The following is a 25,844-nucleotide window of genomic DNA, read 5'->3' as shown; positions in this document are numbered from 1 at the left end:
TACCCCCCCCCCCCCCACACACACACACACACACACACCACAATAGTCCTGAAAATATGTGCTTTAAAGATTTACGGATCATTCGGAAATGGGATTTTGGCTATTTTCTTGGTTTTTAAGGGTTTGGCTATACAACTGTCCATATGCCACCACCCTTTATACACCACAGTTGATCCTTATTTAATAAACATAACATCTGGATTTTTTTTTTAGTGGCAGTCTTACCAACCTGAGTTTCCTGCTTATGGATAAAGTAGGGAAGGGTTAGAGCCTCTGTTAAGACATAGTGGTGTTCATAGATTCTAATATGTTTGGCTGTTATAATTTTCACCTCCTTCCTGCCCAGACCAATTTTTAGTTCTCACCACTGTCACACTTTGCGACGTGGCTCCCAAACAAAATTTACATCCTTTTTTTTCCCACAAATAGAGCTTTCTTTTGGTGGTATTTGATCACCTCTGCGGTTTTTATTTTTTGCACTATAAACAAAAGAAGAGCGACAATTTTGAAAAAAACACAATACTTTTTACTTTTTGATTCAATAAATATTACAATTAAAAAAACAAAATCCTCAGTGTAGGCCGATATGTATTCTTTTACATATTTTTAAAATAAAATCGCAATAAGCGTATATTGATTGGTTTGCACAAAAGTTAGATGCCTAGATTCAGGTACGTTGCCGCAACTTTGCGGCGGCGTAGCTTTAGGCATTTAAGCTACGCCGCCGTAAGTTAGCGAGGCAAGTACATGATTCACAATGTACTTGCCTGCTAAGTTACGGCGGCGTAGCCTAAAGCAGGCGGGCGTAAGGGCGCCAAATTCAAATCTGTGTAAGGGGGCGTGTTTTATGTTAATGGGGCTTGACCTTACGTTTTTGACATTTTTTCTTTTACTGCGCATGCGCCAGGCACCTACATTTCCCAGTGTGCATTGCGGCTAAGTACGCCGCACGGGCCTATTGATTTCGACGTGGACGTAAACGACGTAAATCCCGATTCACGGACGACTTGCGCAAACGACGTAAAAATTACGAATTTTGACGCGGGAACGGCGGCCATACTTAACATAACTATTCCAACTAGGGCCTAGCTCTAACTTTAGGCGGCCTATCTCTAACGTAAACGGCGTAAAAGTACTGCGTCGGCCGGGCGTACGTTCGTGAATCGGCGTATCTACTAATTTACATATTCTACGCCGACCGCAATGGAAGCGCCAACCTAGCGGCCATCCGAAATATTGCAACCGAAGATAGGACGGCGCAAGCCGTCGTATCTTAGATATGTTTAAGTGTATCTCTGATTGAGAATACACTTAAACATAAGTCGGCGTAGATTCTGAGTTAGGTCGGCTTATCTACTGATAAGCCGGCCTAACTCTTACTGAATCTACCTAATAGTGTCTACAAAATAGGGGATATATTTATAGCATTTCTAGTATTATTATTATTATTTTTTACTAGTAATGGTGGCGATCTGCAAGTTTTATTGTGACTGCAATATTACGGCGGACATATCGGACACTTTTGACACATTTTTGGGACCATTCACATTTATACAGCGATTAGTGCTATAAAATGCATTGATTACTGTGTAAATGTGACTGGCAGGGAAGGGGTTAACACCAGGGGGCGATCAAAAGCCATTTTCTGTACTTGCTATAAAAAAGTGCATAGCCTTAAAAATGAAAATGAATATAACCTCTTAATCTTAGGATCTGGTAAGCTTCAATATATTACATATTTGGCCTTGGTTGTAGTTATCCTTATATGCTAAGAGCTTTATATCCTGACTCCTCATAAAACACAGCAATTTCAGAAACAATCACCAACTTTCTTTGCAGGCTTCCTTGATAGCAAAATATATAATATTTGTGGAAGAATTCAAGTCACCTTCTCAGCATGTCATTACTGGTAATGGAGAAGTCAGCTACAAGAAGCCTTCCACTGACTCCTAATGGTTGAAAAGAAGGGCACCACATACTGAAACCAACCTAAACAATGAATTGATGATGCAAGTAGGCATCATTTTTAGCAAGCGTCCACTAAGCATTACCATATTTATCAAAGCCAACGCAAAGGAATGCAGAATGAGTTTGATATTAGTAAATCACGCCTACAGAGCAACAAAGGCAAATTCTGCGCACACAGCAATTTAATTTATTAGCATTTCATACTTACAGAGACAACACTTACATTCCAGTGAGATTAATATTTGACAAGCAGTTGATAAAATAATAGTTATGCAAGCCATTTAAGTGAGTGGAAAAAGTGTCAGTTTGTTATATGCAAGTTCTTTTCAATGTTCATCTGGCATATGTTTTTACTTTATTACTATGATGCTTTAAAGGACATTGCTTTTGTATGTCATGGTAATGCTCTTAAGACGTCAGCAGATTTAAAAATACCAGTCGTAGTACAGAAACGTTAAAGTCTACTTCAGAGATTAAGAAAAAAAGGAAGGAAGATGATGATTTCAGTATAATACTAATTTTGACCACACAAGAGGTTCAGATGTTGTCTTTATTTAAGGTTGAATATTTTACTGTTAGGACATTATAGATGTAATTACTTTATTTTTTTCTTGTTTAGCCATGGGTAAACCCAGGTCTGCTGTTAGAAATCATGAGGCCTTGTACAGCCTTCCTGATGGGACCCCCTCAACCCCGCCTCCGCCCCCAAAATGCAGGACAACAGCAGCACTGACTTCATCCACCTACCCCCCAAAAATTAAAAAAAAAGTGCCTCTTCTGCTCCCACCTCTTGAGCCCCTCTGTTGACATGATGGGGAACAGGGAAATGTACTTTAAGCCCTGGTAAGCAAGTAGTAGCAGGGGTGTGGTCTATTAACCACCTAAGACCCAGACCTTTAGGCAGCTAAAGGACCCGGCCAGTTTTTGCGATTCGGCACTGCGTCGCTTTAACTGACAATTGCGCAGTCGTGCGACACGGCTCCCAAACAAAATTGGCGTCCTTTTTTCCCCACAAATAGAGCTTTCTTTTGGTGGTATTTGATCACCTCTGTGGTTTTTATTTTTTGGGCTATAAACAAAAATAGAGCGACAATTTTGAAAAAAAATCAATATTTTTTACTTTTTGCTATAATAAATATCCCCCAAAAATATATTAAAAAACTTTTTTTTTCCTCACTTTAGGCCGATACGTTTTCTTCTACCTATTTTTGGTAAAAAAAATCGCAATAAGCATTTATCGATTGGTTTGTGCAAAATGTATAGCGTTTACAAAACAGGGGATAGTTTTATTGCATTTTTATTAATATTTTTTTTTTACTACCAATGGCGATAAGTGTTTTTTTTCGTGACTGCGACATTATGGCGGACACATCGAAAAAATTTTGACACATTTTTGGGACCATTGTCATTTTCACAGCAAAAAGTGCTATAAAAATGCACTGTTTACTGTGAAAATAACAATTGCAGTTTAGGAGTTAACCACTAGGGGGCACTGTAGGGGTTAAGTGTGACCTCATATATGTTTCTAACTGTAGGGGGGCGGGGCTGGACGTGTGATGTCATTGATCGTCTTTCCCTATATCAGGGAACAGACGATCAATGACACTGCCACAGTGAAGAATAGGGACCGATCGCGGGACACTGGTGGCAATTGGCTCCGCGGATCCCACTGGCACGGTCACGGAGCTTAGGACCGAGTCGCAAACATGCCGCCGGCGGCGCACTCACGACCCCACGGCTGGGCTTAAAGAGACACGTACAGGTACGTGATTGTGCCCAGCCGTGCCATTCTGCCGACGTATATCGGCGTGAAGGGGTCCTTAACTGGTTAATTGTTTCTCTATTTACATGCAGACCATGCTGTTAAACAAAATTATCGGTGTCAGGGGTTGGGATAAAACATAAAAACAACGAGGATAAAAGGGCAACTGATTTCATCAGCTCTGGTAGTGTTAGACCCCTTTCACACTGGAGCGGTTTGCAGGTGCTATTGCGCTAAGAATAGCGCCTGCAAACCGACCCTAAACAACTGCTGCTGTGTCTCCAGTGTGAAAGCCCCGAAAGTTTTCACACTGGAGCGGTGCGCTAGCAGGACAGTATAAAAAAGTCCTTCTAGCCGCATTTCTGGAGCGGTGAAGGAGCAGTGTGTATACCGCTCCTCCACCGCTCCTGCCCATTGAAATCAATGGGACACCGTGGCTATACCGCCGACAATGCGCCTCTGCCGATGGTTTTTAACCCTTTCTGCTAGCGGGGGTAAATCCACCCCACTAGCGGCTGAATAGCGCCGCAAACTTGGCGGTAAAGCGACGCTAAAAATAGCAGCGTTTTACCGCCGACTCTGCTCCCACCCCAGTGTGAAAGGGGCCTTATACTGTAGTTTTCTCCCACACCTGTCATTGTCAGTTTTGCAGGACATCTTGGTATGCAGGTAAATGTTTTAGTAAATCTTCCCCATCCAAGGGTGTCAAACTGGCGGCCCTCCAGCTGTTGCGGAACTACAAGTCCCATCATGCCATTGCCTGTGGGAGGCATTCTGGTCAGTCTTGCAATGCCTCAGGGGACTTGTAGCTCTGCAACAGATGGAGGGCTGCCAGTTTGACACCTGCGCCATAGACTGGAATAAATGGGGCATACGAATGTGATAGAAGGATAGTGGTGAAGGGAAGAAGGGGATCTAGGAGAGAAGGTTTAAAGGGGTGTCCTGGTACCTCTCATGGTTAAGACCGGTTCCACAAAGCACAGAGAAATTTGAGGTTATATTACAAGCCACTGTAAAGATGCAAGAAGGGTTTGGTCCCTATAAAAGAATCAAGGCATTCATATTTTCCAATATTTCTCATCCTGCTCTTTCAAAGCCATAGTAAATGTTTCCATTTCTTGAATCTACGGCATGCTAGCAAGCCAGCGTGAGGTAGTAGGAGGCGACCTTTGTTTCCACATTGCTCAGATGCAGGCTTTTGCAGCATTAAGACAATGTTTTTCTGTTTTTTTCTTCTTCACTTTTTTAAGGCTCTGTGTTGCTTGACGTAGGTAAATGACTCACCCACTGTGACTCATCGTTAATCAGATCTAAAATAATACTTTAAAAAAAATATATATACTAAAATAAAACTGACCTAAATCCATTGTTGTTTATATCTAATTGCAAACAGTTTTCAAGAATACAAAATGTGTCATTTTAAAGTGACACTAAAAGATATCCTCATTCCCCAAAACAAATGCGTATCCAACCACTACTTAATTTTGCTTCTAATAATTTCTTGCTGTGATTTGTGCCTCCTTGTAATGTCCTCTGAACAGGGCCGATCCTAGGGTCACAGACGCCTGGGTGCAGAAATATTTCTGGCTCCCCCACATGGGTGTGGTCATCTTACTAACTCCACCCCTTTACACATGTTTCTATGGCTACAACTCAAACACACAGATGCTCCCCTAAGAAGTCTTCATTAGTGTCCCCCATCAGAGCCCGCCCCAGCAGGTGTCCCCCATCAGAGCCCGCCCAGCAGGTGTCCCCCATCAGAGCCCCCACAGCAGGTGTCCCCCATCAGAGCCCCCCACAGCAGGTGTCCCCCATCAGAGCCCCCCAGCAGTTGCCCCCCATCAGAGCCCCCCCCACAGGAGTTGCCCCCATCAGAGCCCCCCCACAGCAGGTGTCCCCCATCAGAGCCCCCCCACAGCAGGTGTCCCAATCAGAGCCCCCCACATCAGGTGTCCCCATAGATCAGTACTTGTCCAATAGATCCCTGTAGCTCAGGCGCGCTGGGAGCAGAAGCATATTACAAGGGGCGGGGCATACGTGGCATCTTTGGTTACTTGGAGGGTGGCACTCGGAGAGCATTTCTGGGAGTGCACAGGATGATTGGCAGCAGCTACGGCCAACCCAGAAGCCTCTCATTACACTGCCTATGGGAGAAGAGCCGACACACGCATAGGGGGCGGGGAAGACAGGAGACTGCTCCATGCACACCGGACAGAATTAATTAGTGGAGCCTAGTGCCGGAACGTGTTCCGGTATTAGGTTCCGCTGTGGTACCCAGCCCGGATTCCGGGGACAGCCGGTGGTATGCGCTCTTGTCAGTTGCCAGCGGAGAGAGCAAGCGGGATGGGGAACCGCTGCACCCGCTACATGCGCTCTGACTCTGGACACAGACAAGGAGGAGGGAGGGGAGCACTTGGAGCTTTGGCGCCCCCACCTCTGCGGTGCCTGGGTGCGGAGCACCCCATGCACCCTGCCTAGGATCGGCCCTGCCTCTGAATGCTCCTAAACCTCTCCCTTTTCCATTCACTTCCGTTTGCTTGGAATGAGCAGTGCACAGTAGTTGCAGTAATGTGCATTGTTCTATGAACACTGCAAATCCCATAGTCTCAGGAGAAAGCAAGAGTAGGTGACTATGGGGTTGATTTACTAAAGGCAAATCCACTTGAAAAGTGCACTTGGAAATGCAGTTGCTGTAGATCTGAGGGGGACGTGCAAGGAAAAAAAAAACAGCACTTTTCCTTGCATGTGATCGGATGATAAAAATCAGCAGAGCTTCCCCTCATTTCAGATCTTCCCCCCAGATCTAGAGCAAATGCACTTGTAGTCAGGGCAGCCATCAGGAATTGTTGGGCCCCTTACACAGCTTCAGGCATGGGCGGCCCCCTGGAGCAGAGAACCGGGGGGGGGGGTGATGCCGCCTGAAATTGAGAAGCGGAGGGGGGGCTGCCGCGACTTGAGAAGTGGGGGGGGCTCTTTACAAAAAAAGAAGAAATAAAGAAAAATATATATAATAAAAAATAAATAAATAAATACACACACACACACACATATATATATATATATATATATATATATATATATATATATATATATATATATATATATATATATATGTATATATATAAATTATTATTGTTTTTTTTTTATAAAAATTAATTACAAAAAAGGGGGGTTGCCATCCGGGACCTTTGGGCCCCTTAATAATAATAATAATAAAAAAGAAACCTCTGGGCCCTTTAATAAAAATAAATAAAATATATATATAAAAAAATAAAATAAACATTTATAAAATGTTCTGGGCCCTTTAATAAAAAAAATAAAAATAAATATATATAAACAAAAATAAAAAAATTAATTTATATAAAAAAAAAGGGGGTTTGCCACATGGGGCCCTGGGGACCTCTGAGCCCTTTAATAAAAAAATATGTATAATAATATATATATATATATATATATATATATATATATATATATATATATATAAAAAAACAAAAAAACAAAGTAAAATAATATAAAAAAAAAAATCATAAAAAAAGGGGGATTGACATCCGGGGCCTTGGGGACTTCTGGGCCCTTTAAAAATATATATATATATATATATATATATATATATATATATATATATATATATATATATATATATAGTTATATATATATAGTTATATATAAAATAAATTAAAAAAATATATAAAAAAAATATTTTTTTATAAAAAAAAGGGGGGTTGTCATCCGGGGCCCTGGGGATCTCCGGGCCCCCCGTTTTAATAAAAAATAAAATAAAAACATATTAGATTTTTTTTATAAAAAATGTATTAAAAAAGGGGGGGGGGGTTGCTATCCGGGGCCCCTGGGGACCTCCGGCCCTCTAAAAAAAAAAAAAATTGGCCCTTTAATAAAAAAAATATATATATTATTTTTTATTTTTTATAAAAAATAAATAAAAAAAAGGGGGAGTTGCCACCTGGGGCCCTGTAGGCCTCCGGGCCCCTTACAGGTGTACTGCCTGTACCCCCCTGATGGCGGCCCTGCTTGTAGTGCATAGTATATTTGCCTTTAGTAAATCAATATGTATAAATATGTTTCTACATACAGTGTTACCATGGAGAACAAACATAGCCATCCCCTAACAGGAAGTCAGATCACAGCAGGAATTAATAAATTCTACTGTGCTTCACAAGAAGTGAAGAACAATAAACATGAGCCCCAGCCTGGAAGTAGCTTATAACGTGATGTTTCCACTGCACTCACACAGACACACAGAGGTAAGAATCTAAGGGGAAAGTAAAGTGTTATTAAAGCCATTTTTTTTAACAAACTTGTATAAAGCAACCCCCGATTCTCCTCTTATGGTAGGGTGACCAGACATTCCCAGTTTCAGGGGACAGTCCCCTGATTGAGGACACTGTCCCCGGACCAAGTCTGTCCCTGTTTTTGTCCCCAGATTGGATTTAATAGGGGGCAGGGGCAATTTCAAAGACAGTCAGTGCAGAATTAAAATAAAAAAATTAGAATTACATTTTCCCATTATCTGTGCCCCTTTTTGATGATCATGTGCTGGTTGGAGCAGAGGGAATATTTCTTCAGCTTCACTCACATGTTCTTCTGCCTTGGCTCAAGTCCCGGCCACCTGCCTATCTCCTTGCCTTCCCTGGCAGAGTGATCTTCCTCCGCTCCCCATCCAGTAGTAGCCGGGGCCTGAAGAGTAAAACTTGAGAGGCTGTGAGGTGGGCGGCGACGGGCAGAGAGTCGCTGATTGTTGCCATTACTAGTAAAGAAAAAATATATCCCCTGTTTTCATTTTAAAAATCTGGTCACCTTATCTTATGGGGTCCCCTGCTGGCACTCGTGGATCCTCCTCTTCTTGGTCGGTCCCCATAGGAAGACGTTTTCTATGGGGGCCCACCTGGGGGCTTGTACCCAAGCCAAAAATGCCTGTGTCCATACATACATAGTGTGGTTCAGCCCACCCCCCTCGCTCCCTCATCACAGGATTCTGAGACTGAGAGCAGTAGGAGCCAATGGCTTCCGCTGTTGCTCCAGTCCCTGTCCCAGCATTTACAGCCACTTTAACACAGCCTGCTTTATAATTTTTTTGGGCTGGGCAGAGCATACATTTTACCACAGTAGATGAGGGTTGATGCCAAGTGGTAGGCCAGTTTCCCTTTGTGCTTGGGATGAAGTGCACTCCTGTAATCCATAGAAGTAGGGTCGAAATAGCTTTGGCCCTACTTCTCCTTTAAGTACAGGAATTCATAGTGGCCACCCAAAATTCAGTGTACTGAAGTCAGATCAAGGCAGGATTTTTTTTTTTATATTTTGTATTAAAAAAAATGATTATGATGGGTTGCTACAGTTAAGAATAGGGTCCATTTTTGTGTATATGGAACAAAATGTTTATACGTACTGTAGTGAGAAAGAGGTTAAAAACTGGGAAATGACTATTACCGGTAATTACACACATATTTGAAATAGACTATTAAAGCATGTTTTTAGTTCCATGTATGACTTTGAACTGGTCCATTTAACAGCTACTAGGCACTTTTAGTATATTACATACTCAGCTTTTCCTTTAGATGATTGAATGCATGTTAATTGCCAGAACAGAAAACATTTACTTGGATGTTTTACAGTAGTGTGAATTATTACTTTAAACAATCTAACCCTCTATTTCCCAAAGGCTATGCTTTTTAAATTCTGTACTATTTAAAACGAAAAAGTATTACTTTATATGTTGTCATGTTTAGCATTTGAGAGGATCATGGATAGTTGGCACATTTTATTGGAATTATTGGATACATTTTTGACAGTAAGGCTTCATTTCCATGGAAGTTTTTGGACACTTTTCTGAGCTTTTTTTGCAGCTTAAAAACGTCTCTCCATGTTAGTCTATTGCCTCATGCCCACCATGACGTTTTTGAGCTGTAGATGGCTAAGCCGTTTTTAAGCTGCAAAAAAAAAAACAGGACCAGTGCGTTCTGAAGCTCCAGCCTTAGAGCTGTAAAAACGCCAGACGTTAAACGCTCAAAAACGCGAAAAAAACGCTAAAACGCTACCGCGGCGTTTTTGAGCTCCAGCTCAAAAAAAAAAAAACATGGACAGGCGTTTTTAAGCTGTAAAAAAGGCTAAAAAAGGTGGCTGTAAAAACGTCCATGGAAATGAAGCCTGAATATAGATTTTAACCAAGGTTATATCCTGAATGTTTATGTTATCCTTGTTATTTTGTTGCTTCATATTGGTATTTTGGAGCCAGTAATAATCGTAAATGTTATGTATATTTCTGTATAAGTTTAAAGCGGAGTTCCACCCAAAATTGAAACTTCCGCTTTAAGGCCTCCTCCCTGGCTCCTGTTTGTGAAACTGTAATTTTGTGGAGGAGGGGGGGGGGAGCAGGTACTTGATTACCTTTGGCAAAGTCTTCTGGGACAATTGACAGGTCCTAGAAGACTTTGGCAACAGTCAAAGAGCGCAGCGCCGCCCGCGCATGTGCAGAGGGCACACAGCTATAAAGCCGTAAGCTGTCACAGCCAGGTGCCCATAGTAAAGATGCCGGCACCTCCAAGGGAGGGCGCGGGTGAGTCCACCTCTGGATTGTGTGGACAGGTGAGTGTCTGTTTATTAAAAGCCAGCAGCTATATTTTTTGTAGCTGCTAACTTTTAGACAAAAAATATTACTGTAACTTTAAACACTTCTGGACAACCCACAATATATATACGTCATTACTTTGACGTTATATACTATTGTTATGGTAGCAAAAAGCTGCCATAAACCTGGTATTTTTTAATACTGTGGGCTATTCTCACCAGGATCACTTTTAGAGGTGGGGGAGAGGTGCTTTTAACCTCCCTGGCGGTAATCCCGAGTCTGGCTCGGGGTGGAATTCCAGTACCATTAGTGGTATCCCTGAGCCAGACTCGGGATCGCATCGCAGTATCCAGTCAGGCAGAGTTACTTACCTTGTCCCCTGGATCCTGCAATTCGTCATCAACCACTGAAAGTAATGACAGGGAAAATTCTGCAACTGAGCGAATTTCAGTGTTTTTTATTTGATTACATTATTGATACATTGTTATTATTATTATTATTATTATTATTATTATTATATTATTATTTGTTATAATTATTTATAATTCATGATTTTGTGTTGTAAACTTTATCATACCCGGGATGTCTACTAGACTCTTGTTTGGACAGATTTAAGTGATTTATTCCTAAGAATTACAGGCCTACAATATAAAATGCCAAATTTCCACGGAAAACAATTGTATCACTTTCAGCATCAAAAATCATACCGCCAGAGAGGTTAAGTGTCAAGATCTTGCAATAAAGAGGCCCTGTCATGCTTATTTCTATTAAAAGGGGTGTTTATATTCCTTGTAATAGGAATAAAAGTGCTAAACATTTTTTTTTTAAAGGGACAGTGTAAAAAAAGTGAAATGAATAAGAAAAAAAAAATATTTAAAGCTCCCCGTCCCTCTCAGCATATGTAAGTCTTGCCCACATATGTAAACAGTAGTCAAACCACACATGTAAGGTATTTCCATGATCATTAGAGCAAGAGCAATAATCCAGCACTAGCCCTCCTCTGTAACTCTGGAACTCTATGGAAATTTTTAAGTACTGTAATTTTTCACCATTCCATGAGCGTGTGCAATTTTAAAGCATGACACGTTAGGTATCTATTTACTTGGCTCATATGTCACATTGTACAAAAAATGTATCTAACTTTTCCGGTTTCTTTTTTTTTATATATTCAAAAAAGCATATTTTCCCCATAAAATTGCGTTTGTAAGACCGCTGCACAAATACGGTGGAACATAAAATATTGCAATGATTGCCATTTTATTCTCTAGGGTCTCTGTTAAAAAAATGATATATATTTTTCGAATTTTCTAACCGAAAACACAAAAATACTGATTTTAACTTGTAAACAACAAATGTCAGAAATAGGCCTGGTCTTTAAGTGGTTTGGGATTATCAGTCTAATGAACGGACAGAGAGTAACTATAAATTGCAGTTTATTAAAAACATGCCAGGCAGTGGCGTAACACTATTTTTAAAAGGTTATTGATTGTTTCTGTTGTTAGCACTGGCACAACCATTGCATTTGTAATATGATGATGTATTGTTAAACTGTATAATTTTATATGGTTATGGTATTCCAAAGATTTTAGAAATCCTCTAAAAAATATGACAGAACAGTGTACAAATACGTATTGAAGTTTTGTATTTATGTTGTAATGCATTGTCAAGGTCTTTATTCTAACAGAATGTACTGTATGTGGAATAAATTGATGTAATGTAAACAGCACATACAGCTAGATGTCTAGAAGAATGCAGAATAGCTGAGATAGTCATAAATCTAGTTTAAAAATCTAAGTATACTTAGCGGGTCATGGTTTCTGAAAGATAGCTTGTCAGTTGCATAGAAACTATTGATTTGGGCTAATTACATTCTGTGTTCATTGACAGGGACTAATACAAAGCATGGCCTGCGATGCAAAGCTTGTAAAATGAGCATTCATCACAAATGCACGGAGACCATCGCTTCTCAGCGCTGTATGGGAAAACTGGTGAGTGTACCCTCAATTAAATGTTAAAATACATTGCTTTTTTATATTGTTATCGTTGAAGAAACCATAAAAGGGCTATACATTTTGTTGTTCATAAATGTAGTAAAGTTTTTTTTTTAAAAACGGTTTATTTAAAATAATGTCTCAAAAAAAGAGTTGTTACCATACTAAACACAACAGATGTTATTACATGCAGTCTAAAATTTAATAAAAGCTAATGGATTTTTCCCAGCAGTCGTCTATTAGCTCAAAAAATAAGTAATATGAACAAGCGCCTCTATGCTGAAAATGTACTTTTATGAAATTGAAGGGATACTGTACAAAAAAAAGATAATTAAAATAATGGCTCCACTGTGCTAGCTATGGGTGCTGCCTACAAATTGGGCTGGCTATTAATGCTGGAAAAATAGTGCCAAACATATAGATGGCATTAGGCTCATAACTGAAATGATAGAAAGTGTTAACCTTTTGTTGTGCTGGATTGCTTGTGTTTTATATATAAAAAAAATTAAATGCACATCTTAGCATTCAATCTAACCAAAACATTATTACAAGAGAAGTATGGCCAAAGCTTCTTTGGTCATACTTCTCCTTTGGGTCACAGAAGTGCACTTACTTTTGCACTAATGCGACCCAGAGTCAACCGACAGCCAAGCCACTCCAGGCTCTGGAAGGATCCCGACCATATTGTCAGGATCTGCCCAGCTTCCTGATTGACAGCTGAATACAGTGCGTGGGTGAGAGCCAAAGCTATCTGCTTCCACCCTCTCATCAACCTGGCACTCCAGTGAGCTCAGAGCCACTTTGGAACTGAACAATCAATGGTCATGTGATAACTCAGTTCTTAGGCCTAGAGCCAGCAGGGGACAGCTTCAGTATCAGACCAATTCTGCAGCATGGAAGTGAGTATGCGTGTTTGTTTGTTTGTTTTTATCTACAACAAATTTTTCCTTTAATGCAATTTAAAACATTACACATTGCTACTCAGTCTAATCAAACATATGATGTTAATGTTATTTTACTCTGTCTTGACCCTGCGAATTGACAGGCTTTAAAAACATGGAGCAGTATTCCATATGCAATATGTTAAAACAGGATCATCTTCGTAGAGTTGATTTACTAAAACTGGAGAGTGCAAAATCTGGTGCAGATCTGCATAGAAACCAGTCAACTTCCAGGTTTATTTTGGCAAACCTTAATGTGGTAGTAAACTCTGAATTATTATTTTAACCGGCAGGTAAACTTATAAGGTAGGCTTATATTAAAGCTTATCCGAAGGTTAAATGAGCATCTCCTAAACATGCACCTATTAGGAGATATGCTAGGGAGCAGTAGCCAGTGACATCACTGGCACATGCACCCTAAAGGAACGGCATGCCCGTGCCATTCCTTCAGAGCCCTGTGCCATAAGCAGTGACTCCCTTGTGCATGCGGGTTTGGCCATTCAAGCAGCAGCAGCCCGCAAACCTGAAAGGAAGACTGGGTAAAGATGGAAGCCTCTGCAATGGTAACAGAACACAGCTGGGGGGCTTTGTTTTAACCTCCCTGGCGGTATGATTCTTTCAGAAAAAACATGCTGAAAGCGGTACCATTATTTGCAAGGAAATTTGGCGTTTTATATTGTAGGTCTGTCATTTTTAGAAATAACTCACTTAAATCTGACCAAACAAGCTTCTAATAGGCATCCCGGGTATGACATTTTTTTAAAAACAAAATTATAAATTATAATATAATAAATAATTATAAATAATTATAACAAATAATAATGTAATTATAATAAAAATTATTCAATAATGTAATCAAATCAAAATCACTGAAATTTGCTCAGTTGCAGAATTGTTGCTGTCATTATTTTTTTTTTTTTATGATGAATTTCCCCACAAATCGCTATCGCACAATTCTGCAAGTGATTATAATTTATTATCGCTGTTTTTTAGCTGATCTAACTATTTTTGACATAAAGGGACACTTTTGGTTGCTATGGACAATCTACAGTTTGCAGGGAGAAAGAAACGTTTTTATTATATAAAATGACATGCAGGGCACTGGACAGACCACTAGGGACAAGGGGGGTGTGTTTTTTTTACATACAGTACTGTAATCTATAAGATTACAGTATACTGTATGTATAGTGTTTGTTTACTTTTTTGAATTTGGCGCCGTTCTCCGTCCCCGTGCGTCGTAACGTCGCAGGGAACGGAGATCGGCGTCACACGGAGGCACTGTGTGAATCGAGCGAGGTCCTGCTCGCTCACACAGCGCGGTGGCATCGCTGGATCCAGGGACAAGGTAAGTAAAACTCCCTGTACATCCAGCGAGGCGAGCCCGAGTCTGACTCGGGGTTACCGATCCTTGCCCAAAAATCTCACCCCGAGTCAGACTCGGGAACCCCGCCCAGGAGGTTAAGGTAAGTCTTTCATATTGTGGTAGTATGCAATGCATACTAGCACATATGTCTTTACCTTGAAGGGTTTGTTTTTTGTTGTGTTTTCTTTGGAACCTTTACTACCACTTTAATTGAACAAGCTGACGTTAGAAGCTGATTGGTCACAATGCACAGCTGTAGAAGATTTTGTATTCTGAAGTTTTAGTAAATCAAGCCCTGTAGTTTTTGTCCTTATCAAAATTGACAAGGTGAGAAGCATGTCTAGTTTTTCACCATAACCTTTCTATGCCTGCCACAATGTTCTGTTTATAATTGTGCATGTACACTGGCAATACCATCTTTACTGAGGACAATGAAGCCACCCAAATCTGATGGTTCTTCACCGATATGTACAGTGACACTTGGTAAAGTAGTGCCATATACTGTATGGGTACTTTTAATACTTGATGCCCTGAAAAAAGTGGTGCCAGCAATGGCCACATCTAATTGTGCATGTCCATTGCCAAAAATCAGTGTGCCAAAAGCATTTAGAGGACAGGATATAAATTCCTGTAATGATTTTTCAATTGTGCCATTCCCACTTAGGGGTCGGTTCACTAAGAGTTAAATAACGGCTAATCTTATGCGGTAAAATACTGCATGCGGTAACAATTGTGCAAGTGTTCAATTCACTAAGAATTTGTAGTTAAATACCGAATTCCATATTTGTTTGATTTAGCGGTACTTACTGCATTAGTTAATACAGGGATTTACCACATTGAGCTGGTTGCTAAGGAGTGGGCTGGGAGGCCAGCCACTGCGTCCTTAACATCTTATGAATCATTAGCTGTCAGCAAGATTGCTAAAGGGGGCTCCCAAATCCTGCCCCCTATGTGAAAGTATCATGTACATCGTGCCCCTACCCATTCACCAAAAAAGTGTCACAAGGTAATAAAAACACACAAACAATTTATGCAATGTAAATCCACCGTCAATCACGCCGCCTGCGGCCCACTGGACACCAAAAAAAAAACCTCTTTGGCCGTCAGTGAAGGCTGGCTGCCTACTGCAGGCTCCGTCATCTGACATTTCTTATATAGGTAATGGGAGGGGCCACCTTGCTACATCACCTGTGACCCCGCCCATTGTGACGTCAGGGACCGGTGCATGCTGGGTCAGTATGGACTGGAGGACAATTGGTCCCTTCATCCCTAAGTCTGCGGGATCTCACCGACAAATGAGATTTGTTTACAAACGGGTCCGCTTCAGGACAACCGCAAGACAGGTTTTTCTCTGAACCCAGCAGATCGATCACTGGGGACTGATGCTCTGGTGAATCCGTGGCCATTTGGCCTCTGTTGCGCCTTCCTGCCGATCACTTATTCCGGAAGTTTCTTCTGGAAGAAACGGATCTTATCCTGATCGCCCCTTTCTGGCCCAAGAGGCCATGGTCAACCCCCAGGCTGTTTTTTGACAAATGGTGGTAATTATTGCATGCTCTTTAACGCCTTGGTCGGTTTGTAAATTGGATTTTAGAGCTTTTTATGCAGTGTTTACCAGCACATTGTTTTCAGTAAATACAGCATAATCTTTTATTTTATTTTTGTGAATTGGATTTATCGCATACGGTAAATGTAGTGATGTGTTTACCTGAGTTAAGGTGTAAGCAATTTTAAAATCATTTAGAGAAAATTACATTTTGTGTGTCTAACATCTGATTGGAAACTCAAAACGTGTGTTCTGGCTAAACCTTCTTTAAAGCAGAAATTCTAAAATGCAAGGAAAGTGATCTGGGAAACATAAAAGTCATTTATACTTCCCAGATAACTTCTTCTGTTTTGGAAAATCTAAATGTGGGATGCCAGTGTAAATCAGCCGTACTACATTGTAGGTAAAGGATCTTGCAACTTATATTGTGCACCTGGATCTTCCACAGTGGTGCATACACATCCTTGGTTGTGTGTAGTCACACTCAATAACCACATGTTCTTATTAACATGTTTATTGAGTTATTTCCCTTTTTTCCTAGTTTACACTGTAAAACTAATATTTACCTTGTAATATTATTTTTATTAACATTATGTTATATGTACTTTGGTGTAATCATATTTGTCTGATAGGTAACTGACCTTTATTTTACTTGCTTTCTTTTTTTCCATTAATGGCACTATGTAGCCAAAAGGTTTTCGACGCTACTATAGTTCTCCTTTACTTATTCATGAACAGTTTGGATGCATCAAAGAAGTAATGCCTATTGGTAAGTATTGATATAAACAACATTAAAAACGTTTGTTTTACTTGTTAAATCTCCAGTTCCAAACAATGGCATTCAGGATTTAATTAACAGTATATTTTTTTATTTTTTTTATTTATTTTTATGAACTGAATATGTTTATGCAACACACACAGAAAAGTATAGGTATATAGCTATATATAGGTGTGTATATATAAAAGTATATCAGTATAGGTAGGCAACCTGCTGAAGTACAAAGTACAGGTAGGGAGCTTAAAATGCTCTAGCTCTAGAAATCGAGCTTAATAAGCCTCCACAAGGTGAAAAGACTTCTTAGTGAATACCCTCTTTGGATGTCAGAGCTTTACCGGAGCCATATGAGTAAGCACTGTAGCGTAAATCTGTCAAGGCATTATCACTGCTGCGTGTGTCTTCTTCAATAAATCTTTGGTTCCTTCAATGAAAAAGTGGACTCTGTTTTTCTGTGTTTTGTTGTATATATTGAGATGAGCAATGCTGTGAATTCAGACCACTTTTAAGGGGTGGATGCACGCTGTTTCCACTAGCAACAGCAGTCTTTTTTATGACCTTTACTTGAATGCCAACAGTTAGGAATTGTATTAACCCAGAAGTTGTTTCTCCTGTTGGAAAGGGTTATTTGCAGCCATTGTGCTATAGCAAATTTATATAGAATGGGTATTATTTGTGTTTAACCTAAATATGTTTAGAAGGCAAGTTTTTATGTAAAATGTTTTTGAAAAATTCACATGTGTAAAATGCCAGTGAAAATAAAAGCTTAAAAATGCCTTGTATATTAAAGTGACATTAAAGGTTCGCTTATTTTTTTTTTTTAAATAACAAACATGTCATACTTACCTCCACTGTGCAGTTCGTTTTGCAAAGAGTGGCATGATTGTCCTCTTCTGAGGTCCCACGGTGGCTCTTGCGGCTCCTCCCCGCAAGGAGCTAATCCCCTCGGGGAAGCTCTCTCCCGAGGGGGTTGCCTTGCGGGCGTGCTCCCGTGTCATACAATCGGCGTCCATAGCCGCCAATTGTATGACTTAGCCCCTCCCCCAGAAGCAGCGTTATTGGATTTGATTGACAGCAGTTGGAGCCAATGGCTGCGCTGCTATCAATCTATCTAATAAAGAGCCGATCAGCCATGGGGACCTGGGATCGCACCCTCGGAAATTCAGGGCTCATGTAAGTAAACCGGGGCACGGGGGGGCCAGACAGTGCAAGGTGTTTTTTCACCTTAATGCATAGGATTACCTGTGTACTATCATTGTGAACAAAAAATGCAAACTTTTTTGCATGAATAATTCCTAAAATGTGTTTTGAGCATTATTGAGTGAGGGTTCATGCTGAAGGGTGTATTGTTTTTCCGCAGGATGTTGCTGGTAGCAAGTTGTCCATACACTGTAAGCATGTAACATTTGTGCTGTTATGAGATAATTGTATTGTATGGGATAGCATCTTAATTTTGTGTCTGATTCATAACTCAATTACGAATGTATTAAAAGTTTACTGCATGCTAACTCCCAGTTTATTTAAAGTGATAACCACTAATAATAAATGGTTATATGTGGTATGTCATGTTCTGTCCATAGTGCCCCCCCTTCCCCCCCACTCACTTTACCTAAGGCAGCTGCTTACTGGTAGGAAGGAGGTCAGGATATGACCTTTCAAAAAATATATAAATTGATTTGTCTGCGCTTTGTTGCTTTTTTACATTTGTATTTTAATGTCCATCAAGTTAAAACTCTCACACATTCCAACAATTCCAAATTTGCCTTTCAACAATATTCTTATTAGGCCTAACTATAGCCATAACAGTGGCCTAACTTCCCTAAACTACGAACCTTGCTAGAAATCTTAGGAACAAAGAACACGGAGGAGAAAGGGATTTGCTTTAAGAGCATATTAAATTAGCCAATGCATCCCGATGGGAAATACATTTTAAAGAGTGAACAAAAGTCCTGGATGGCTTAACTCCAATGTAAAAATGCATATAAAAGCAAAGGAGAAGGCCTTCAAAAAATACAAGGTTGAGGGATCAACATCAAGAAATGTAAGGGTGCAATTAGGGCAGTTAAGATAGAACACGAAAGACACATAGCGGAGGAGAGCAAAAGTAATTTCTTTAAGTATGTAAACAGTAAAAAAAGGAGGACAGACTACATTGGGCCCCATAACGAATGAGGAAGGACTGCTGGTTACAAAGGAAGGGGAGATGGCAAAGGTATTGAATTTATTCTTCTATTCAGTCTTCACGAGAGAATCATGGGGCTTCAGTAACCAAAACTGCAGTGTTCATCCTCATCTCAGGAAGCACTTCCATGGTTAAAAGTGGACAGAATTAAAATTAGACTTCGGAAACTTAACATTAAAAAATCCCGGGGACCAGATGGCTTGCACCTGAGGGTACTTAGGGAAGTCAAGTAATTGCCAGACCATTATTTTTACTGACAGTCGACTGAAAAGAATGGTACCAGCTGATTGGAGGAAAGCCAATGGAGCACCAATATTTAAAAAGGGCCCAAAATACATCCCTGGGAATTATAGACAAGTAAGCCTAACATCAATACTATGCAAGCTCTTGGAGGGGGTGATAAGGGACTATATACAAGATTTTGCCAAACCAATCTATTAACCTTCTATGAGGAGGGGAGTTGCCATCTAGATAAGGGAAGGCCCATCAACGTGGTGTATCTGGATTTTGAAAAAGCATTTGACACAGTTTACTGTACAAAATAGGGTCCATTGGCATGGACCATAAGGTGAGTACATGGATTGAAAACTGGCAACAAGGGCAAGTTCAGAGGGTGGTGATAAATGGGGAGTACTTGGAATGGTCAGGGGTGGGTAGTGGGGTTCTCCAGGGTTCTGTGCTGGGATCAATCCTATTTAATTTGTTCATAAAATACCTGGAGGATGGAGTAAACAATTAAATCTCTGTATTTGCAGACAATACTAAGCTAAGCAGGGAAATAACTTCTCTGTAGGATGTGGAAACCTTGAAAAAAGACCTGAACAAATTAATGGGGTCAGCAACTACACGGCAAATGAGGTTTAATGTAGAAAAATGTAAAATAATGCAATTGGATGGCAAAAATATGAATGCAATCTACACACTGTGGGGAGAACCTCTGGGGGAATCTAGGATGGAAAAGGACCTGGTAGATGATAGGCTCAGCAATGGCATGCAATGCCAAGCTGCTGCTAACAAAGCAAATGGAATATTGGCATGCATTAAAAATGAGATTAACTACAGAAATAAAACAATAATAATCCCACTCTACAAGACTCTGTTCCAGCCGCACCTAGAGTATGCTGTCCAGTTCTGGGCACCAGTACTCAAGAAGGATGTACTGGAAATGGAGTGAGTACAAAGAAGAGCAACAAAACTAATAAAGGGTCTGGAGGATATTAGTTACGAGGAAAGGTTGCGAGCACTGAACTTATTTTCTCATTAGTGCTGTGCAGGTGCACACCTGATAGATAAATATGAAACCACTCCCATTAGATCCACTCATCAAATATGGATTTCTTCAGAATAACAAAAGGTAGGAATCTGCAAAAAAGGTTGTTATAATCCTTGCAATGTACATAGATCCCCCAAAGGGGAATGCTTTATTCTCAACAAAAGTGGAGCTAGGCTTTAAGTAAGGAGAGTTCACATAAATACTGACAAGAGAGCTGAGGTCTGTAGTTCTGCAAAAAAAAAGCTACAATTTAAAGAATTTGTATTAGGGTTATAGGTTAATTGTATGCAGGACCCCTAAAAATGATGTCATAATATAAATAAACATTAGGTTTATTATAATTATTGATGCTATTTTTTACTGACTGAAAAAATGCAATGTTCAACATTCAGCATTTCGCTGTGGCGGAGGAAGGAATGAGAGGGTTTAGAGAGGACAAAGTAATTTGCTAGAAAATAAAGATTAAAAGTTAATTTGTTCTCCTAATTGTAAAGAGCCCATTTCTCCACTCTCCTCTATACACAACAGATTTATATTGTTTTGTACTAACCTTGGAATAAAATGTTCTGCCATTTCTGCCATCTGCCAAAACTTTATAGTTATCTTGTATTTATTTAAACATAATAATTTGATTATTAGTTTTTTTTTCTAAACTTAACAGGACCTGTTTTTCTAATCTTTCATGATAAGTGGGATATCCTATACCCTTTGCGAAATAATTACAAGTGACTTTTACAAATTAATTACAAGTGACTTTTAGCATTACATACTTTAACTTACTTTTTATGTCTCTAAATTTCATGTGCTTTTGCAGCTGCTGATTCTCACTTAGTGGAGAAGATTAACTTACAGTTAGCCAGTATTTAATGTCCTTCAACACGCCCCCGTTTCCCTAAGTGCATCAAATTAAAATTCCATCCCTGGCTCTTATGCTTAATTATAACTAATATTTTTCAATTTAGCCATATTGGAATCCATTTATTGAAATGTTGTTGCCATAAGTAAATTATCTACAAGAGTATTTTTTACATTTTCCATTTAGTTGCTAAATCTTTATTTCACAAAATGCGTTTGTAATCTCCACGATTAGCATTTTAACCTTAGCTGTGTCATTTATGTGAGGCAGGCTATTACAAACTTAAGGTAGTGCATTACATCTGTTATTTCATTGTGCATATTTGCCCTTTTAGATTCCACTCTTTTTTAGTCTTTAGACATGCATTCTTTCAAAGCTGAATTAAGACAAAATGTGACAAACAAACCCTCTTTGTTTTTCTTTTCTTTCTGCGCAATAACAAAAATCCTAATTAATAATGCTGTAATGGCTGTCACCAGGTCAGGGTTTGTTCATACAAACTATTATAAACTTGGTGCACTGTAAAACAACAGCATTTTATTATTTTAGTATTATGTCTTATTCCGGCCCCTTAACACCATGATTCACAATTGGAAACAAGGTCTCCATTCTGTGGAATATCCATAGATAGTAGGGGTGCAACGGATCAAATAACTCACGGATCGGATCGATCCTCGGATCAGGAGTCACGGATCGGATCATTTTCGGATCAGCAAAAAAAAAAAATGATTTATGAAAAAAAGTCGGATTCAAGTCTGGGCTCTAGCTGGGCCAATGGCTCTATATGGTAATGTCCACCATTGCCCCCCACTCGCCATTGTAATGTCCACCATTGTCCCCCACTCGTCATCACCATCACTGTTCCAGTCCAACATTGCCCCCACACTAGTAAACACTGTAATAATAGCCAGTTTAACATTGCCCCCCACACTAGTAAACACTGTAATAATAGCCAGTTTAACATTGCCCCCACTAGTAATCACTGTAATATAATAGCCAGTCCAACATTCAACTCACTGTACTTGCACTGTAATGTCCACCATTGTCCCCCACTCGACATCACTATCACTGTTCCAGACAAGTCCAACATTGCCCCCACACTAGTAAAGAACACTGTGAGTCCCCATCCTTTATATCGGTGCTCACTGTCCTCCCTTAAGCTCCACACATCCATCACGCGGGCCAATCAGGTGCAGAGACGGGAAATCCCATCCAACCAATCACAGCCGATCTGTGATTGGTTGGGGTGGAGCAAGATGGCCGCCACTCCGGAGCTAGGCCAAAGCCGGGGACTTTTCTACGACCAAGGCTCCGGAGCGCTCCGCGGATCGCGTGGTGTGCCAAACCGAACAGGGTGACCCGTTCGGATCACGGATCGGTGACGATCCGTTGCACCCCTAATAGATAGTGAATGGCTTTATATGAAATGTATGGGGAAGTGCTTCAGAGAGGCAAAGCGTGAAAAGAACTTAGAAACCGGCAAAGTAGAACTTTACTGTACCTGAACAAAAATAACATTATGATCGTGTCTAATTGTTCTAAGCTTAGCATAAAGGCCAATGTTACTCTCAGGGTATAATACTACTGTTTATTAAATATATGGAAAAGCGAAAAGGTGGGTTTTGTTAACCACCTCAATACTGGATAAATTAAAATGTTGAATAATATATTTTTTTTTCACAAAAATTTTCACACACAGCATACTTGCAACTACACCCCAAAACACATTCTGCTACTGATCCTGAATATGGCATTACCACATGTGTGAGACATTTTCACAGCCTAGTCACAGCACGCAACATTCAAGGAGTAGCTTCAGGCATTATCCACTTTAAAGGGGTTGTAAAGGTACAATTCTTTTTCCTAAATAGCTTTCTTTACCTTAGTGCAGTCCTCCTTCACTTACCTCATCCTTCGATTTTGCTTTTAAATGTCCTTATTTCTTCTGAGGAATCCTCACTTCTTGCTCTTCTGTCTGTAACTCCACACAGTAACGCAAGGCTTTCTCCCTGGTGTGGAGTGTCGTGCTCGCCCCCTCCCTTGGACTACAGGAGAGTTAGGATGCCCACTAACACACAGCTCTTTTCTCTATCTGCAACGTAGAGAGCATCCTGACTCTCCCATAGTCCAAGGGAGGGGGCGAGCACGACACTCCACACCAGGGAGAAAGCCTTGCATTACTGTGTGGAGTTACAGACAGAAGAACAGGAAGTGAGGATTTCTCAGAAAAAATAAGGATATTTAAAAGCAAAATCGAAGGATGAGGTAAGTGAAGGAGGACCGCACTAAGGTAAAGGAAGCTATTTAGGAAACAAAAATTACCTTTACAACCCCTTTAAGACCAGGTCTTCTTTTGATACTTTTTGTTTACAGGTAAAAATCTGTATTTTTAGTAGAAAATTACGTAGAACCCCAAAAAATTATATATTTTTGTAGCAGAGGCCCTAGAGAATAAAGTGGTGGGTTTTGCACATTTTATGTCACAGAGTATTTGCACAGCAGTTTTTCGAGCGCAACTTTACATGCTAACGCATACATATATTTTAACGAATTTCAATGCACACAAAGACAATATAATACCCACATTGTCGGTAAATGAAAAAATATGGTGTTATGCCAGGTAAACAGATACCAAACATGTCACGCTTTAAAATTGCGCACACTTGTGAAATGGCGCCAAACTTCGGTATTTAAAAATCTCCATAGGCTACACTTTATAAGCCTTTCTTGGTTACCAGTTCAAAGTTACACAGGAGGTCTAGTGCTAGGATTATTGCTCTTGCTCTGATGATCGCGGCAATACCTCAGATGTGTGGTAAGATCGCTGTGTATGTGTATGAGACCAACGTGTGCATTCCCCTTTGCACGTAAGCATGGGGGAACGGGGGAGCTTTGTATTATTTATTAATTTATTGGTGGGACACTGGTACACTGACAGATGTTGATTGTCCACTGGCGGACACTGACATATGTTGATGCTGTAATGGAACACTGACAGATGTTGATTGTCCACTGGTGGACACTGACAGATGTTGGTGTTGCAATGGAACACTATTGCAGATCTTTTTGTGCACTGGTACAGATGTTTATAGGATACTGTGACACAGTGTTGCCAACTGTCAGTATTTTTACTGGTAGCCAGTAAAAAACAGACAAATGTCTCCTGCCAGTAAATGGCAGTAAAAGTAAAAGGTTGTAAAAAATATGGCTGTGACACTCGGTTTGGCCGGAGCTGACTGAGACCATTCGAGTGCCTGCTACAGTGTGATCCGACGGCTCTGGCAGAGGTGGTGCCTTAGCATGTCATGTGATGTCATGGTGCAATGGAGCCAAGCCGTGGCGGCCAGAGCCTCGTGTGTGTGTGGGTCTGCGGTATGGGAGCAAGGCAGGCTGGTACCGGGACCGCCAGTGCTGTTTAGTCTGGAGTGGACTGGAGGAACCACTTGGCTTGGAGAGATACTGTCACTGGGACGTGTCAGGAAGGTCTCATTATCATCTATGCTGCTGCACACTGCTGTCACTGTAAGAGTCAATTTTATGTGTGTGTGCTGCCCATTCTAATTTCTTGCCCTCCTGTCTAGGGATGAGCTTCGTGTTCGAGTCAAACCCATGTTCGACTCGAACATCGTAAATTCCACCGTTCGTCGAATTACGAACGTTACGGGCCGTTCGTGCCAAATTCGAGTGGCGCGTCACGGCCCATAATTCACTGCGGCATCGCAGTGCATTGCTGGGATGATTGACCAAGCATGCACTATGACCCGCATGCTTGGCCAATCACAGCGAGCAAAAAACAGAGAGCCATAATTGGCCAAAGCCAGGGTGGCTTTGGCCAATTATGGCTCAGGGGGTTTGGTACACGCCCCACACTATAAAAGGCCTCCTGCAGGTCGGCCTTGTGTAGTGTGTTGCAGCGGTGGTTAGAGAGAGATTAAGAGAGAGAGAGTGTCATTTTTTCTAGGTAGATAGAGCAGGCAGGCTAGTCAGTTAAAGTTACAGTGTGTAGAGGATATAAATGCATCCCAAGTGTTGTACATATATTTATACACTGTATAGTTTAGCTAGATCAGCTATTCCTAATTTACTGGCAGGCAGGTGATTGTGCTAGCTGCAGTATTCTCACGTGGTGTATTGCCTGTGTCCTCTGCAGTGTACACCATAAAGCTACGTGGTGTGTACTGCCCATGTCCTCTGTAGTTTGCACCTAAAGCTACTTGGTGTGTACTGCCCGTGTCCTCTGCAGTTTGCACCTAAAGCTACGTAGTGTGTACTGCCCGTGTCCTCTGCGGTGTGCACCATAAAGCTATGTGGTGTGTACTGCCTTTGTCCTCTGCAGTTTGCACCTAAAGCTACTTGGTGTGTACTGCCCATGTCCTCTGCAGTTTGCACCTAAAGCTACTTGGTGTGTACTGCCCCTGTCCTCTGTAGTTTGCACCTAAAGCTACTTGGTGTGTACTGCCCGTGTGCTCTGCAGTTTGCACCTAAAGCTACGTAGTGTGTACTGCCCATGTCCTCTGCAGTGTGCACCATAAAGCTACGTGGTGTGTTCTGCCTTTGTCCTCTGCAGTTTGCACCTAAAGCTACTTGGTGTGTACTGCCCGTGT

General features: G+C 40.7%; 1 protein-coding gene across 1 annotated transcript in view; it reads left to right on the top strand.

Moving 5' to 3' along the window:
• Nucleotides 1-25,844, top strand: part of STAC (SH3 and cysteine rich domain) — a 341,115-nt gene that overhangs the window by 194,869 nt on the left and 120,402 nt on the right. Inside the window, exons 3-4 of the mRNA XM_040353299.1 lie at nucleotides 12,201-12,301; nucleotides 16,842-16,923. Coding sequence (XP_040209233.1) covers nucleotides 12,201-12,301; nucleotides 16,842-16,923 — 183 coding nt within the window. The remainder of the gene's footprint in view (nucleotides 1-12,200; nucleotides 12,302-16,841; nucleotides 16,924-25,844) is intronic.

This window comes from Rana temporaria, chromosome 5 (assembly GCF_905171775.1).
Source record: "Rana temporaria chromosome 5, aRanTem1.1, whole genome shotgun sequence".
In the NCBI taxonomy this organism is placed as follows: domain Eukaryota; kingdom Metazoa; phylum Chordata; class Amphibia; order Anura; family Ranidae; genus Rana; species Rana temporaria.
This window is presented reverse-complemented; position numbering and strand designations above follow the sequence as displayed.